Source organism: Zootoca vivipara, chromosome 5, assembly GCF_963506605.1.
Source record: "Zootoca vivipara chromosome 5, rZooViv1.1, whole genome shotgun sequence".
NCBI lineage: Eukaryota > Metazoa > Chordata > Lepidosauria > Squamata > Lacertidae > Zootoca > Zootoca vivipara.
In genome coordinates, this window is record NC_083280.1 from 77,847,307 (window position 1) to 77,862,950 (window position 15,644).

At 42.8% G+C, this 15,644-nt stretch overlaps 1 protein-coding gene across 3 annotated transcripts; it reads left to right on the plus strand.

Moving 5' to 3' along the window:
- Positions 1-71: 71 nt before the first annotated feature.
- Positions 72-15,555, plus strand: NCOA4 (nuclear receptor coactivator 4). 3 transcript variants are annotated; one of them, XM_035137611.2, is made up of 10 exons: positions 72-195; positions 9,263-9,414; positions 9,816-9,956; positions 10,124-10,212; positions 10,645-10,753; positions 11,087-11,164; positions 12,011-12,157; positions 12,323-13,309; positions 13,506-13,595; positions 14,357-15,555. In XM_035137611.2, exons 2-10 carry the CDS (start codon positions 9,274-9,276, stop codon positions 14,360-14,362), a joined length of 1,788 nt encoding a protein of 595 aa, XP_034993502.1. In that variant the 5' UTR covers positions 72-195; positions 9,263-9,273; the 3' UTR covers positions 14,363-15,555. The 3 variants fall into 3 exon arrangements, with proteins under 3 accessions (XP_034993502.1, XP_034993503.1, XP_060130972.1); XM_035137612.2 differs by lacking the exon at positions 72-195 and adding an exon at positions 7,664-7,822; XM_060274989.1 differs by lacking the exon at positions 72-195 and adding an exon at positions 7,664-7,822 and having other exon boundaries at positions 12,014-12,157.
- Positions 15,556-15,644: the final 89 nt, after the last annotated feature.

The window sequence follows — 15,644 nt, forward strand, 5'->3', positions numbered from 1 at the left end:
GTTGGTGCCGCTAACCAACGGGAGGGGGCGGTCGAATACCGTCACCCGAAGGCGCCGGGCCTCTGCGGAAATCTCGCGATATCTTGCCCCCGCTCCACCCCGCGAACTCTCTTTTCCGGCCTGAGCTCCTTGAGGGGAAAGTCGCTTCGTCGGGGATTTTCGCCTTTGCGCCGGCCGCTGCCTGCAGGTTGCTCGGTGAGTCAGAAGGTGGAAGCCGCAGGTTGGGAGGAAGGGCCTCGGCCGCTGTCCGGCATGAGGTTGTTGAGGGAGGTGGGGGGGGGCGGGGGAAGAGGCTCGCCTTGACCTATATTTCCCTCCGCTTTCCGTCCCAGTAACGTAACGGTAACGTAACGGCACGTGGGAAGAGTCCAACGCGTGTCAATCTTTCCTGGCGTTCACCGTGAAATGTAACTCTTAGGCCCTGTGTTGCTTCCTTATGCTGAAAATTTCTGGTATTTCTGCGGTTGGGGGTTGAATGTAAGCCCCTCCCCCTGCCTAAAAAAATAAAAAATTAATGTTTTGGGTGTCGTTGGGGACACGTGAGCGAGGGTGGCTCACATTCTCACCTGTTTATTTATGCCATTTATCGATCGCATTCGTAGCCCAAGCAGCTCAAAGTGCACGGAGCTTCCCCATTCTGGGGAATTGAGTTATTGAGTTATTGTTTTATACGTATATTGTGATCTTTAATGTGAACCGCTCTGAGACCTCTGGGTATAGAATGCTGTATAAATTCAATAAATAAATAAATAAAATTAAATTCTTCTCATTTAACCCCCACAACTATGGGGGTGCTTTTTCTGGGGGTACTCAGGGGCACGCAGTACTGGCACCTTCCCCCACAAATCATCTTAAAAGTGTGGCACTTACTGTAACAACTTCATGGTGACTACCAGTACCATTTTTCCTTTAAAAAGCACTGACAACAACCCTGTGAGGTAGGCTAGGCAGAGAGGCAGCAAGTGGCCAAAGACCACCCAGTGAGTTTCATGACCCAAGTGGGGGATTTGAACCTGGGTCTCCTGGCTGCTGGTTCCTGCGAGAAGGTCTGGATTCATAAATTGGCTACACAGTATTGATGCTCTTAAATAATGCTGGGCGGACTTACGTATTACAGGATTTCCTTTGTTGTTGTTTTTGCTTGATCCAGCAACTGGAACATTGTGGGGGGACAGGATGGGAAATTATATATTTAGAATTCAGGGATGACAAGCCTGTTGCTTTTCAGTGGCAGAAGTGGGTGCATAGCAATCTCCACCTGGTTTTCTTCATTTTAGCCATCTAATTGAGGATGAGGTGGGAGCTTTGCTGCTGCTGTCGTTAAATAACCTGAGAGTCAAACTCTTGCAAGTCTACCATAAATTGCCCAGATCTCAATCTACCTTCAGCCCACCTCAGTACATGATTTTGAATATACAGCTATCCTTATCCCTCAGTCTAGCCTCACCACATCAGCAAAATTGGAATTATGATGCCCTGTACCACATGGGAAGGGTGGAATCATGACCTCTGCTTTTTATATATAAATCCAAACATTGGACATGATCAGGCCAGAGTTAAGTGTTTCTCTGGTTGGTTACTTATATTAAGAATTAAGAGGCAGTGGTGGCAAGCTGTAGCTGATGTGGATAGGGAAAAGTTGCTACACAGTGCAATTGTTTTCTAGTACGGTTGTTATGGAGTGGGTGGGGTTGCCTGTCAAAAGGGCCAGAACTTCCCTGGCAGGTGCAGCCACACCTTGCAATTCCTTGCGTGGTATGATTCCAGCACCAGTCTCTCTGGACAAAGTGCATTACTGAAAGCTTTGAGGTTACACTGGCTGGTGCAATTCTTGTCTTCTGATATTCTCAAAATAATTTGGTTGCAGATGTGAGTGCCATGGTAGATACAGTAGGGCTGTATACCCTGCCAGATGGGTGGAGTATAAATAATAATAATATACTATGTTTATCACTAAAGTTGGGGTTGTGGGGCACAGGGAGAACTTTCAGCCCCTGCTAAGAAGCAAGAATGTAGAACTGCATGACAGCAAGAGCTATTTAAATGTTTGAGATTAAGTGTCTGCTCTGCATGCTGAAAGCTAGAGGGAAATGGAGTTGTGGGATATAAAATTATCTTGGGCTTTGAAAAGGGAGAGAATGCTATTTAAGCGAAACAACATTTACATTCATCTCTGCTTAATACTTTTCTCACCCTGCCTGGTATCACGGTAAAGGAAATTTAGGAAAGGAACTTATGAAATCCCAGGTCCGCCTTAGTGATGACATACCGTGTTTCTCATATTATAAGACATGTCTTATATTTATTTTTTCCTCAAAAAAACACACTATGGCTTATTTTCAAGGGATGTCTTATTTTTTTCCTCCTCCTTCTGCCGTGGCCGGCATTGCTGCTACGCCTATCACTATGTCTTATTTTCGGGGTATGGCTTATATTCCTTGAATGCTTAAAAATCCTGCTATGGCTTATTTTATGGGTATGTCTTAAAATATGAGAAACAGGGTAATGGCCTGTGTGCATCTCAGGAAGCTTCACTTGCACAGCAGTTAGGAGTAATTATTTCTAGCAGCAGCCTTCTCTATTGCCTATTATTCTGCTAAAAGCTAGAATTGGGACTAGTCTTTGTCATAATGCTGGACGTTATGTGTGTAGAAAATGGGTGCATACATTTATTAGTCTGGTTCTTGGTCTTGGTATAAAGGCCACTTACTACACCTTTCAGAATTTGCATCTTAAAAATATATGCTCCAGCAGATTTAGTTTCTTGTGAAACAACAAGAACATACATCTATAATTCAAGAACCAATTAATCTTCAACATGTCTTGTTTCTTCCCACCAATGTTCTGTGTTGGGGGTAAAAGGAAGTATACTTGGTTTCAGTGATATATGTTTATTAAAAGTTGAGTCCTGTTGTTGAGACATGGGCAAGTGGCTTTTTGTTGAAGCCTCTGGGTTTTTAGGGGAAATTCCTGAGGCTTTATGCTGCAGCTTTTATTTGCGTGTGTTTTATGTTTTTCTCTCTTGTATTGGATTAAGAGGAAAGGTAGTCAAAATAGAACAAAGTTGTTGTTTTCCTTTGGTCTCTTTTTAATGGAAACACATAGACAATGGAAAACTGGCAAGTCATAAAGTAGGTGACTTGATGATTCTGTAAGAATATAATCTTGTGTTTATGAGCATGCGAAGAATGTGACCACAAAACCTTTCAGGCACCACATGTTTTGAAGGTGGGATTGGATTTGCAGTCCCTTCAAAATGATTTGTTGGAAAACCACACAGAGGATTATGCTTCTATTAAAATAATCCTAGAGGAGCATCAGGTAACATGAAGTGGTTGTGTTTATTTCACTTCACATTGTATTTCGAATGTGCCCTCCCTCTCATTGTTGCACACACAGTAAATATATAACCCCATGCATGTATTGCACTCCAGTTCCTAGTTACAACCTTAGAAAATACTATCTGTGTTAGGACACACAGTTGTCAAGAATGTCAGTGTTAACTTCATTTTGCTTTGATAGGCTTTGTCTGGTGTGTGCAAGTTGTATGGAGCAGGGAATGTCTTTAGCTTGTAAACAGCCTCTTGACTATAAGGTTCACTAGGCAGTTCCCCCATTTCCTTCTAGGCCCCAAGTGACTTGACATAAATACGGTATGTGTGGGTAAGTTGGCTTGGTCTTTCCTTTCCCCTCCTTCCTCCAGCCCCTCATGAACACTACGAGTCTTTGCATGAGGATCCTCCAGACTGCGTGAGGGGCAGTCGAAGCTCACAAAGTTGGATTCCACCCATAGTTTTTATTTGCCTTGTGCTCTTTGTTTTTAAGGAGCTGGGCAGGAAAGAGTTATATGGGAAGAAGTGTTTGGTTTTAGTTTCAAGCGAACAGAGCATTAATTAGGTTTAGTAAAATGATGTTGCTGCTGGAATATCTGATACAGAGATACTTAATGGTGCATGTAAAGCAGTTGTATCCATACAGTATTCCTTGTGGTTGTATGCAGCTACTTGGTTAATTATTTGTGCTCATGTAGATGGGAAGAGGAGGACTCAGCTATGCTGGAAATTTAGGTTCTCTGACATAACAGTGCCAGAATATAGGAGTGGGGGAGGTCTATGGTATTGGTAATAAGTGCTTCTTTCCACAACCTACTTTAGAAATGATATATTCTGTGAAGCAGGAACACAGTGTTGCAAGAGTTGCAGTTCCTCTTGTAATGAACCTAAAATATCTTCTAGTTCCCTTATAGAGGGTTGTTTGAACTAACTTGCACCTATGCATCTGCTCTCAGTCTTTGGCACAATGAGTTGATAACATAACATGTTGCTTTTCGGAACATCCTGACCCATTTTGGCTGCATAGTGCATATGTAACACAGCTTCTTCTTCCTGTGTCTTGGTCCTACAATCATTAACAATCCTTGAGCTTTTGTGGAAGTCTCGTGACTTACAGGATCTATAGTTTGTTGACTGCTGTGGCTAGCAAGTTATAAAAACTTGAACAGATTGGGAGATTGCCTTCAAATTCCTGTGTGGCAGCATATGATATTTAAGAGGTAACGGATGCATCTTTTACACAAATGTAATCCCATGGAAGGGGCAGACTTTAGCAGTTGCAGCAAAGTAGCAGAATGAAGCAAGATACAGTACAGTAAGTCTTTCTGGAGTTAGGATACATTTCAGAAGGCAAGGTAGATTAGATATGTGGGAGGTGTTTTGGAATAGATATGGTTGCCATATTTCAAAAGGTGAAAATTTGGACACAAAAGTTGTTGAGCTATTTTAAAGAAAATTTGGCAAAACATAGACTTCTGGCATGGGTTGCTATGTGTCCAGATATGACACTCAAGCTATTTCCGCCCGGGTACTGTTTCTGACTGCCGTACTCTAGCTATGTCTGGGAATTCTGAATGTATGGCCACCCTAGAATAGGAGAAACTTGGGAGAGGTGGCTGGGGTAACCTTGTCCTGATAAGTAGGTAATTCCTATTATTAAAGTCTGCATGCTGCTTGTGATATGTGTGAACATGCTGCCACATTATTATTATTATTATTATTATTATTATTATACCACCCTATACCCACAGGTCTCAGGTGCCAGTGAGATCATAGCATTGTAGAGTTGGGACCTTGAAGGTAATCCAACCCCTTGCAGCGCAGGAATCTCAACTAAATCATACATGACAGATGGCCATCCAACTGCTGATTGAAGTGATGTAAATGTTTATGTGAATCAGCTCTAAGCTCCTACTCTGGGTTATAATGATGGGTTCAGACCTGGTGATAATGCTTGGAACATAAAGTTACCGTACATTAAGGCTTCAGTTCTATGCCAACTTCAGAAGAGACCCCACTGCACACTTTGGGGGAAAGTATGTACAGGACTGGGGTGCATGGATGGATTTTTAAGTTTACTGCACATACAATGGTTTGATTTAGGGCAAACAACTGGAACACCTAATCTGCAAGGCTGCTTACCAAAAACACACATTTTGTTTTTTAAGTAGTACCAAACAAGCAATAATTCCATTATACACATGTCTGTGCTTGAATTATGTAAGCTTTGTCAGGTAGGGCATAACCGTGGGATATATTGCAACATTTTGTGGTTTAAACTGGCAGATGGATATTATTAGTATCATTCTTCAGGCAAAACAAAATAAACCTAGAATGATCTAACTGAACACCTGCATTAAGCAGGCAAGGAGGACTGTCATCTTGTAAGCAATTTAAAAAATCATTCTTGAGTAATGCAGGTTTATTTAAATGCTGATTATGAGTAATAAGGACTACATTTGACAAAACTTCTTGTAGTTTGTCCCACAAATGCTTAGCAGGCAAACTTACAAAAATATGTTATCTGCAGCCTTAATTGGCTTAACATTTTAATTTGTTTCATTTGATCATTTGATTTAAAGGCAATATCCTGGTCTAAGATTGCTGCAGTAAAATAAATAAAGCAATAGGAAGGGGTATGAACAGAAGGCTGAACAGAAAGCTCTCCACCCTATGTGATTTTGTATCATTGGTCCTTGGGTGTTAATTCTAATAGCCACACTTACCAGGCTGGTTTTGACACCTAATCCTATGCATGTTCTCTTGCAACATTTAAAGATGCCTCATACCGAGGTGGACCTTCTAGCTCAGTAGAAGGAAACTTGTGTTTGGAAACCTAGACACTTGGACTTCAATTCCCATCAGCCCCTCCCTGCCAAGCTGGCTAATGGTTGGTGTGTGTGTGTGTGTGTGCAAGTTATAGTCCCAACAGCAACTGATGCACCTCAACACCCCACCCCCTTAGCCAATACCGGCTTTTCTGAAAGTGGCTGCCTGCAGAAATATTTCTTAATCCTGCTTCCTGAGATCCTTTCAATTGGGGCTTGAACATGGCACTTTCTACATGTGTGCAAAGCATGTGTTCTGTGTGCCTTTCAAATGTGCATATAGGATCAGGCCAGTGGTTGCATTTTGGAGGGGCTGCCGTGGAAGCGCTCGGCATAACAAAGGCTTGAAGAAACAGGCCTCTTTTAATGCACACCTTTTGCTAGTCTCAAGATTGAAACCGAATTAAGAATGCCACATTTCTGTGTCTCTCTCTCTTTAGTGGATAACCTTCCAGTATGTTGAAGGCATGTGTGTGCAGTAAGTAGTCTTTAGCTATTGTAAACAAAATCTGCTCTTTTTCTTTTTCCCTTATGGGGTATCCAAGAGCCCATATAATTCTTATAACAGTATGTTAAGACTTTTCTCTTTCCTCATATGCCATTTCTAAAGTTCTAACACTGAAACCAGTATCCTTCTAAGCTTCCAAAAGATGGCATCTGCTATCTTTGAATTTTTTTACCTTTGCATTAAACATCATCATAGATAATCCTGTTTATAGCACCCGTATGCAAGCACTACTTCACATTTCGGACATTCATAGATGTAAGGCCATATCTTCCTTTGGCCAGCAATGTAGTTTGAAGACACACTTTTATGCATGAATTTTTAATTATTTAAAAAGGGGCACGTGAACAAATGTGTGAATCTCTACTGGAGAACCAATGTGGCTATATTTGACATGCTTGCGGGAAATGTTTTCCGCATCATTTTCAAACAGTGGCCATTGTGGCCCTACTCTCATGCAGGATCTCCTCAGGCTCAGGTGCGCTGGCCGTCTCTGCACACTTTGCTGGCTCTCATATTTCAAACACTGTGCAGAAGCAATGTACACTATAAATAAAAGGAAACATGCATAATAACCCCTAAACCAAGCCTTAGGTTCCACATGGGAGCGTTGGAATATGGCAATAGCTCTGGCTGCACCCAAATCATCTTAGGGATGGGCCTGTGAACCACCCTGAGACCTGCGGGTATAGGGCGCTATACAAATATTATTATTATTATTAATCGTAAATCTATAAAGGCATGCATGCGCCTAGTGGCAGATCCTCTTTTACGAGGCGGGTTTCACCCTCGTTGGAACAAGTCTACGTGCCTCTCGGTTCCATTTGCATTTGGCCTTTCGCCCCCGATCTGCAGGACGGATTGGGCTCCCTCCCCGCGAGTTGCTGGGCAGTTTTCAAGCCTCCTCCCTCCCTCCCTCTCTCCGCTAAGACGTGCAAGGCTCCGTCCCAGCTGTGGCGGCTCTGGCCACGTGGGCGAGGAGGGAGGCAGCGGGGGAGGAGCCGGGGGCGGGCCCGGAATGTGCTCTGGGAAGCAGGCGCCCTTAAAGCAGCCTTGCGCGGGGCTGATAGCGATATCTCGTGCTGCAGGCGCCGGCCCCTGGCTCGGGAGGAAGCGGACCTCGTCCTCCCTAGAAACCTGAGAGACCGGTGCATAAGGTATGCAGGATTGCAGGGCAGGAGGGAAGCGAAGGGGCAGCCCAAGGCAGCCAAAATGGTCGTATGGATGCACAATTGGGATAAAGGCCCCTTCCGGGAGGAATGTGCACAGGGCCGGCCGATCCGATGCCAGGAAACACACAAGCGCAGGGCTCTGAAAACTGCACACGCGAGCAAGCCCCCTGGATCTTAGCGGGGGAATAAGCGTAGCACCGGGCTGCCGAGCTTGCCTGGTTTCATTTCGCGTGCTGGTTAATATTAACAGAAGCTGTTTCTCGTTTCCACACTCCTAAGGGGTGCAGGGGCCTAGAAGTCTTGTTTCTTTACAGGCAACGTCTGCTTCGCTGATCTGCTTCTTGGAGCAAGGTTGGAGGGCGGGGGGGGGGTGAGAGAGTGATGCTTGAATCCTACAACGGGGAGGAGACATTAGGTGGTATTCAGCTAAGTTTTACTTGGAATAGGCCCACTGAAATTAATGGACCTAATTTAGTCACACTCGTTAAGCTCAGTGAGTCTACTCACTGAGTAAAACTTGGCTGAGTGGCAAGCGCCTATTATTCTCAAAGCTGGTGTCTGAATTCTTCGCTGGATTTACATTGGAAAGAATGCCAGTATCATAGACTGGCTGTGAGCATGGCCAGGATTTTTGTTGGGGGAGGGGAGTTGTTGAGCTTTTTAGGGGAGATCATGGGTAAAAATCCCTCCAAAAAGAAGATATTGGGGGGCAGGTCCCTGCCTCCCCTTGGCTATGCCCATGTCTGTGAGGCATCTTAAACTGAACTAAATTTTAGTTCTGTGTGCTGGGAACCACATCTGTGTCATCTTGGGTACAATGGTGGAAGAAAAGAGGGGTGAAAATGTAATAAAATAAAAAAGTAATGGGGCTAAAAAATAAAAAGGTGAGTGCAATATGCATGTTCCCTCAAAAGCATGGCCTATTGCAGACAATGGAATTTACTGCTAAGTAAGTGTAGGACTGCTGCTTTAATCACCCAAATGGAACAACAACAACAAAAAATGCTTCAAGGGGCAAGGAATATGGCCTTGTGGAATTGAACAGGGGGCTAGTATTGAAAAAATGGTCCCTGCTGGGTTCTGGAAAGTGCAGGCGATTTGCTTTAATAGGGGAAAAACATTTATTGAAACATTCTATCCAATTACAATCTGAAGTCCTGTAAAACATATTTGAGTTTGTTGGTCATGTAACTTGACTCTAGGAGTGTGCTACTATCATGGGTGCCTGAAAGAATTTTTTAGAGTTTTTGGGAAGTTTATGTACAACTTGAATTTATAATCTGTGGTCATGAGCATTAGTTAAACTCGTTGTGAGCAAGGCAGGAGTGTGCAAAGATGATAGAAGCCATCTCTGAAGCCAGCTGGATAATGCAGCTGCTGCTTCCACCCAACAAACACTAATCCAGTCCTGGTTTCTCTTTTTAGAAGTGTCAAGGATGAGTCTACCCCAAGAGAGAAGTGCAAGCTCCAGCAGCAAGGAACCCCTTGTCAAGTGTCTTCAGGCTAAGAAGGACTTGGAGACAGCAATTGCTGGAGTAGTCAAGGCTGAACAGCAAGTTAAAGACAACTGGAGAGAGGTATTTGGGGGAACAGGAATAAATAAATAAAAAATCCCATAGCTTATTCTGGAGGTTATCATCTTGATGCTGCTCCATGTATACTGAAGCATCACATATGTAGCAGCACCTCCTGCTTTACTATACCTGAGTACTTCATAATTCCTCATCGATGCCAGGGAGGAATACTATAAATGCATCTTGTGGCAGTGTTGGGAGCCTTGGAGGAGGGTCAGTTGTGTGCTAGCTATCTCTTGAAACTTTCCACGTTGAAATGGGGGCCCACCACTGCATGAAGTACAAACAACTTGGCATAACAGTGATATTAAATGGGCTCTGGTTGATTCTACTTCAGACACTTGTGGCTTAGATAGAACTTGTCATAAGAACAGTGGCCGAATCCAGCATTTTTTATCTTGCAGGTGAAAGCTCAAATTCACAGCTGCATCAGCCGCCACCTGGAATGCTTGCGCAGTCGTGAAGTTTGGTTGCTTGAGCAGGTGGATCTCATTCAGCAGCTAAAAGAGGAGGCCTTGCAACAGCAGGCCCAGCAACTCTGTTGGGTAAGGTCTAACCGTATACTTAGTTCAGTTTATGCTTGAAACTCTTGGTTCAGAACTACAGTAATTTAGCCTTGAGTATGTGCTAATTGTGATTGGCACGAGAGCCTTGCTGAAGTTGGCTTTTGATGTTCATAGTGAAGTCACGTATAGTCCTTTGTCTCTTACAGTTGTTAGGACAATTCAATTGCCTCATCCATCAGCTGGAGCAGCCTCACAGTAACGACCTTGCCAATCAAGTTTCGGTGTGTTTGGAGAGGTAAGCAAATCTATTGAATTCATCTTACTGCCAGGCTTAGAATTATTATAATTACAAGGTGTGTTTCACACCATTATCAGTGGTATGAGATTGCATACAATTTATCTTCCTGCAAAATAGAATTTTCCAATTTCCTAATGTGTCTTGAAAATATTGAACCACAGATTTAAAAATTGTGACCTTGGAAAGTGAGTGACCTGTATGTGTCCTGGTTTTGATTTGTTGATCAAATTCGTAAGAACCTGAGACGCCTAATATTCTTGGCACTGTTCAAAAGAGGTCACGAAGGCCTCGTTTTCAGCAGGATCTGCTCAACTTTTTTATCTAATGAACAGTGGCTTCATTTTGGGGCTATGGAAAATAATGTTCATGATCGTTTGCTTGGGTACTTGATGCATATTTTCTTTTCCCCCCACCCTACTCTTTTGACAGACTGGGCAATTTAACTCTCCAACCAGAAGAAAATTCCACCCTGAACTTTGAGGCGAATATGCCATTCCTTCGTGAGGCCATCACATCTTTTGGCTCAATCACAACAATGGTGAGTAGAGGATTTCCTCAAGGGTGTGGGATCTGTTCTATGTATCTGCTACTTGGAAGCCTATAATCAGTAGCTACAATCCTGAAGGGCTGCATAAGTTCCTGCAAGGGCATGCTGCTTTCTCTGTGGAGTTTAAACTTTGGACAGCTGATCCTCCCTCCCCGAACTGCTTTTAAAACTCTCCTGCTTTGGTATAATTTTTTTTCTGGTGGTTTCCAACATGTTATTGACTTGAAAAATTCCAGAGTTTTAAAATGACAAGCTTTTGTAAGAAGTAAGTTACAACCAGTAAGTTTATCATAATTCTGACTTGTTCTGTGTATTTAAAAATAGCAAACCTCTGATGATGAAGAAGACTACACCCCATGGATTTCTGGGAAGAACTGCCCTGTGCCAGCCAAACTTGAGCAGGTAGAGTTAAAAGTATTTTTCTGCATGATAGTAGCAGAACAGAAATATCTACTAGCATTTCATTGTGGTCTCTGTGACTTGAGAGACTAACAGAAGGCTTGATTAGAGGTATAGGACCAAGTGTGCTTGCTTTGACCTTACAGTCCAGGAGCAGGGAACCTCTTCCAGCACATGCTCAATGCCCCACATCTGACATCAGATGTGGAGCAGGTAAAGGAAGTGGCTGCAAAGAAAGAATTCAAATTGCCATTTAGCAAGTGGGACTTGCATTCAGTGCCTTTCCAACTTTGTGCCAAATGGAAGCCTTGCTGGGAATGGCTACAACTCCAGAGTTCCTGATTTCTGCCAAAAGCAGGGCTTGTCCAGGCACTGTTTGAATCTAAACTACCTGAAAAGTGGTTTGACCTCATGGCAATGGTGGGTGGCTGTGCCCACATGTCAAAGTTGCTAGCAGGAGGAAGTTCAGGATCTGGACAGCAGCCCCACCCCGATTCTGACTTCTCAGGGTGATTACCTTTTGCATGCACCATAAGTGAGCATGCCTTTCATCTGTAGGGAGTTGCTACAATATTTAGAACTCTGTATATATATTTCCTGTGAATAGCTATCATGCCACGACCCACCAATTAGGGCACTTTATAATAGGTTTAAACTGAGCATACTGTGCAAATTCACAACAAATCTGATTCCAAAAGTGTTTCCTGCTCACATGTTGAAAGAATCCCTTCATAAATCTGTCAGGCTCCAATGATGGTTTGGTTGTTCCTTTGGGTGGTGGTAGTTTTTTCCTGGTGACCTCTAACCAGAATTGAATGTGTAACAATAAGTTTGCTGTTGTGATGTTAGCAGAAGTCTCCTTATGGAACTGTGGGGTGCCCACTCTCTGACTGGCTTCTTGGAAGTAAACCGGACAGTGCTTGCTGTGGTCCACATGTTCCTAGCAAGAACTACGAAGACTGGCTCTTGAAAACGCATTCACCAGAGACCAATCAGGTAAAGTATTCTAATTGATTACAGTACTTGGAAAAGAGTAAGTTTTAGAACTGGTGGGATGTCTCATTTTACATTTTCTGCATTACACCAAGGTGCAAATGGTATCTTGTTAACTGAACTCCTTCCTGGAAGTTTTTAATGTTTGGTATCAATTTTGTTTGTCAGGATTTAAAGTCTCCCGAAATGTGTTACTTGGAGCAAGCCTGGGGAAATCTGAGAAACTTGGAGAATTGGCTCCTGCAGAACCAACAAGAAGGATCTCCTGAGAAAATGGATTCACGCCGGCGCAAAAGTTCCACATCCACAGTTAGTTCCTCTTTTTCCATTGAAAAGATAGATGAGTTGGAGCTCCTGGAGCAAGAAGAGATGGATCTTTCCGACTGGCTACTTACGCCTTCTGAATCGGAAAACATGAATGCCTTGGAGAAGTGGGAATGTGTGTTTAAGCCCTTTAGGGAGGAATACAATATCAGTGATTGGCTCCCCAAAGCCGATTCCTGCAACAATTGTTGTGGCATCCAGGCCAAGGGTATAGAAATAGAAAACCTTGGCAATCTCAGGTGCCTCGGTGAGCACCTGGAAGGGAAGAAATCGTCCACCAATGATGCCTGGCTTATGCAGCCCTCTTTCAAAGTCGAAGATGTATGCAAAGCCAATGAGCCATGTTCTAGCTTTTCAGAGTGTGTGTGCGATGGAAACTGTGAGAAGGAAGCTCTGTGCAAGTGGCTTCTTCGGAAGGAAGGCAAGGATAAAAATGGGGTGCCAGTAGGACAGACACCTAACTCCATCACTGAGCCTAGTGAAGCTAAGCCTCCCCTGAACATCTGGCTCTATCCTTCTCAACAGCTGGGGGAGGAACCGGTCCCTTCTGCAACCGAACAGGACAGTCCCGATATTCTAAAACCACTGAAAGAATTGCTTGAAACCCCAATATCAGCCTGGCTAGCCAAGCCAGAGGCCATAGCATTGGGTGCAGAGGAGAAAGCAAGCAGGGAGAAAGCAGAATTGAGTTGCAAGAGTTCTCTTCTGGAGCTTCTAGAACCATTCCACCTCCCTCTTAATGTAAACAGCTGGGTGTTGTCTTCAGCGAACACAGACTCTTCCAGTCAGCCTCCTGCAGAAGACAAATGGCTGCAACGCAAGAAGGCACATGTATGTATTAACACTTAACTGTTGCTGGCTCCTTTAGCATTACATTTTTTAATAGCACCTACAAGTTCCTTGAAAAGTCTGTGGTGAGCAGTCTTAGCATCTTTTTAGCACCACTTGTTGCTTGTTCAAAAATACAGGATTAGCATGGTGGTCCACACTAGGTGCAGTTTAATGAGAAATCTGCCTTTTATTCCAGGACTATGGCCTTCCTACAGTGTGTGACCTCTTTGCATGCATGAAGCTGAATGGGGAGAGAGAGAAGTGGCTATATCGGAATCCTCTAAAGGTAACCATTCAGTTGCCATCTCATTTTTAGCAAGAGCCTTTAACACCTTTCCTTTGATAAGCCTGTTTATTCACCTCCAAGGTTTCAAGCAGCCCAAGTTCCTAAAAACTTGAGGGATCAAACATTACCATCCCTGGTTCCTTGAACTATGAATCATTATTGTAACCCAATAATTTTGCCCTGTGATCTTTTGATCTTTAAGCACGGCTTGGACTAGTTTTTAAAGTTGTATATTTGGCCAACCTACAGTTTAGATTTTTGTGATGAAATCTGAGGTGGTCATATTCTCGAAACTGGATACTCTCCCTTGTGATGACAATCTGCAATGTTGGGTGTCACTACTCAGTTGCTCTGTAACAGTTCGCCCACGTTGACCTTCAGATGAGGGAATTTCCTTGCTCTGGAGTTTCTATAGGTTTATCTTGTTAGCCACATTGCATGTTTGAAGAGAGGGGAAAGTTTAATGTGCACATGATGGCATTGTGTAGGCATAGACTTAACTGTTGCACTGGTCTATGAACCCTTATCCAGGTCAATTACTTCAGGAATGTACACTGCAAAGTACATACCAGTATCCCACAACCAGGATCTGCTGATACAGAGTGCGTTTAACCTTCCAAGAATATCATGGGTGTAGTTGCACAATTCCAGCAATATTATTGTTTCCAGTAATTGAATCTAGTAAGACAGGGGCATTTGAAAAAAAAAAGGATTTTGTGTAGCTTCTGTTCTAATGTAACAATTCTGGATTGCATTTCTAGATGTGAAAAACCTGGACTGTTTGAAGAGTTACCTTTTTGCTGATCATCGCACATTTGTACTGACTGCAATCTACTGCATTTATGTGGCTGATTCATGTCCTCTTCCAAACTTCACTTTAAAGCTGTATGTAGCTGAGATATGGGTGCCAACTTTGGGCTGTGGATTTGACGCGCACCACAAAGAAGCAACTTTATGCATCCTAGGGGCCTATGAAATGAAGATCTTTCCCTGGCTGGTCACATGGAAGTTAGTGCTTTGAAATATCTTCCTGATTATATGTGGAGTATACACAGCACAAAAGACTCTTGCTTCCTGTTCCATGATTGCTGAGTAAAGGATTTAAAAGTAAACTCTAACTTAGACCCCAGGGAGGGAAAGTCCAACTATGAAAGTGGAGTTTTTATTTTATTTAGCAAACCTATCCTTTATTTTAAACAACTCCTGGTTGTAAATATATTAGACATTTTAGACCAATATATTTAAAGTGATCCTGCTCTTATGCAACCATGATTGTTTTAGAGCTTCATACCAAGTGGTTAAAATGTTTCATTTTCTTGGAATGGATCCTATGCCAAACAGATCAGAAGCTTCCCAGTAACTTGGTGCCAACCTTAAGTTGTGGAAATTGACCAGGATTCAAGTGGTGTCTAGGTATTTTAAAGCACATTGCTATTTAATGCAAATTTAACTTCCACGTTTCTTAACTTTATACTATTATTATTGATACATTTAGATTAAGTAGCTTTAGGTGTTTGGGGTAAAGAAAATGTTGCTTAAGTACAACCTTAATACCACTTGCCTTGTATCACAGGATATTGAGGCATTTCTGAGAAGCTCTGATCTTTGTCAAAAAATCATCTTAAAGTGCTCTTTGACTGGTGTGATTAGACTGATCTAAACTACTGAAAACTATATAAACTTAGGCCTTCAGTAGCAAAAGGGTTATTGTCACCTGTCTTTAACCAGTGCACTCCTTTAATTGCAGTAGTAGTTTGAGCCATTTTATGGAAATGTGTGGCTTTTGAATGTTTAATAAACCTGTTGACCTGAAATCAATAATGAAAATGGAGGTCAAGCCTACTGTCTTAACTGGTAGGTGTGGTAAATATCAAGTCCTAAAATTGCTCTCTTCATCAGTTCAATATTTCCTGATGCTGATTAAGTCTTTCCATTAAACCATTGCTGTGAACAAAAACCAGGTTTCATCTTTGCATACTTCTGTTTCTTCATGGGAGATTTTGTGGAACTGTTATAAACTGGGTATATACACAGAAACAGTGGCAACTT

Bases quoted from the DNA above. Each gene is read 5' to 3' on its own strand.
- NCOA4 (XM_035137611.2), top strand. From the start codon at position 9,274: ATGAGTCTACCCCAAGAGAGAAGTGCAAGCTCCAGCAGCAAGGAACCC. The intron at 10,213-10,644 runs GTAAGCAAATCT...CTCTTTTGACAG, and splicing joins GTTTCGGTGTGTTTGGAGAG to ACTGGGCAATTTAACTCTCC. The intron at 13,310-13,505 runs GTATGTATTAAC...CTTTTATTCCAG, and splicing joins TGCAACGCAAGAAGGCACAT to GACTATGGCCTTCCTACAGT.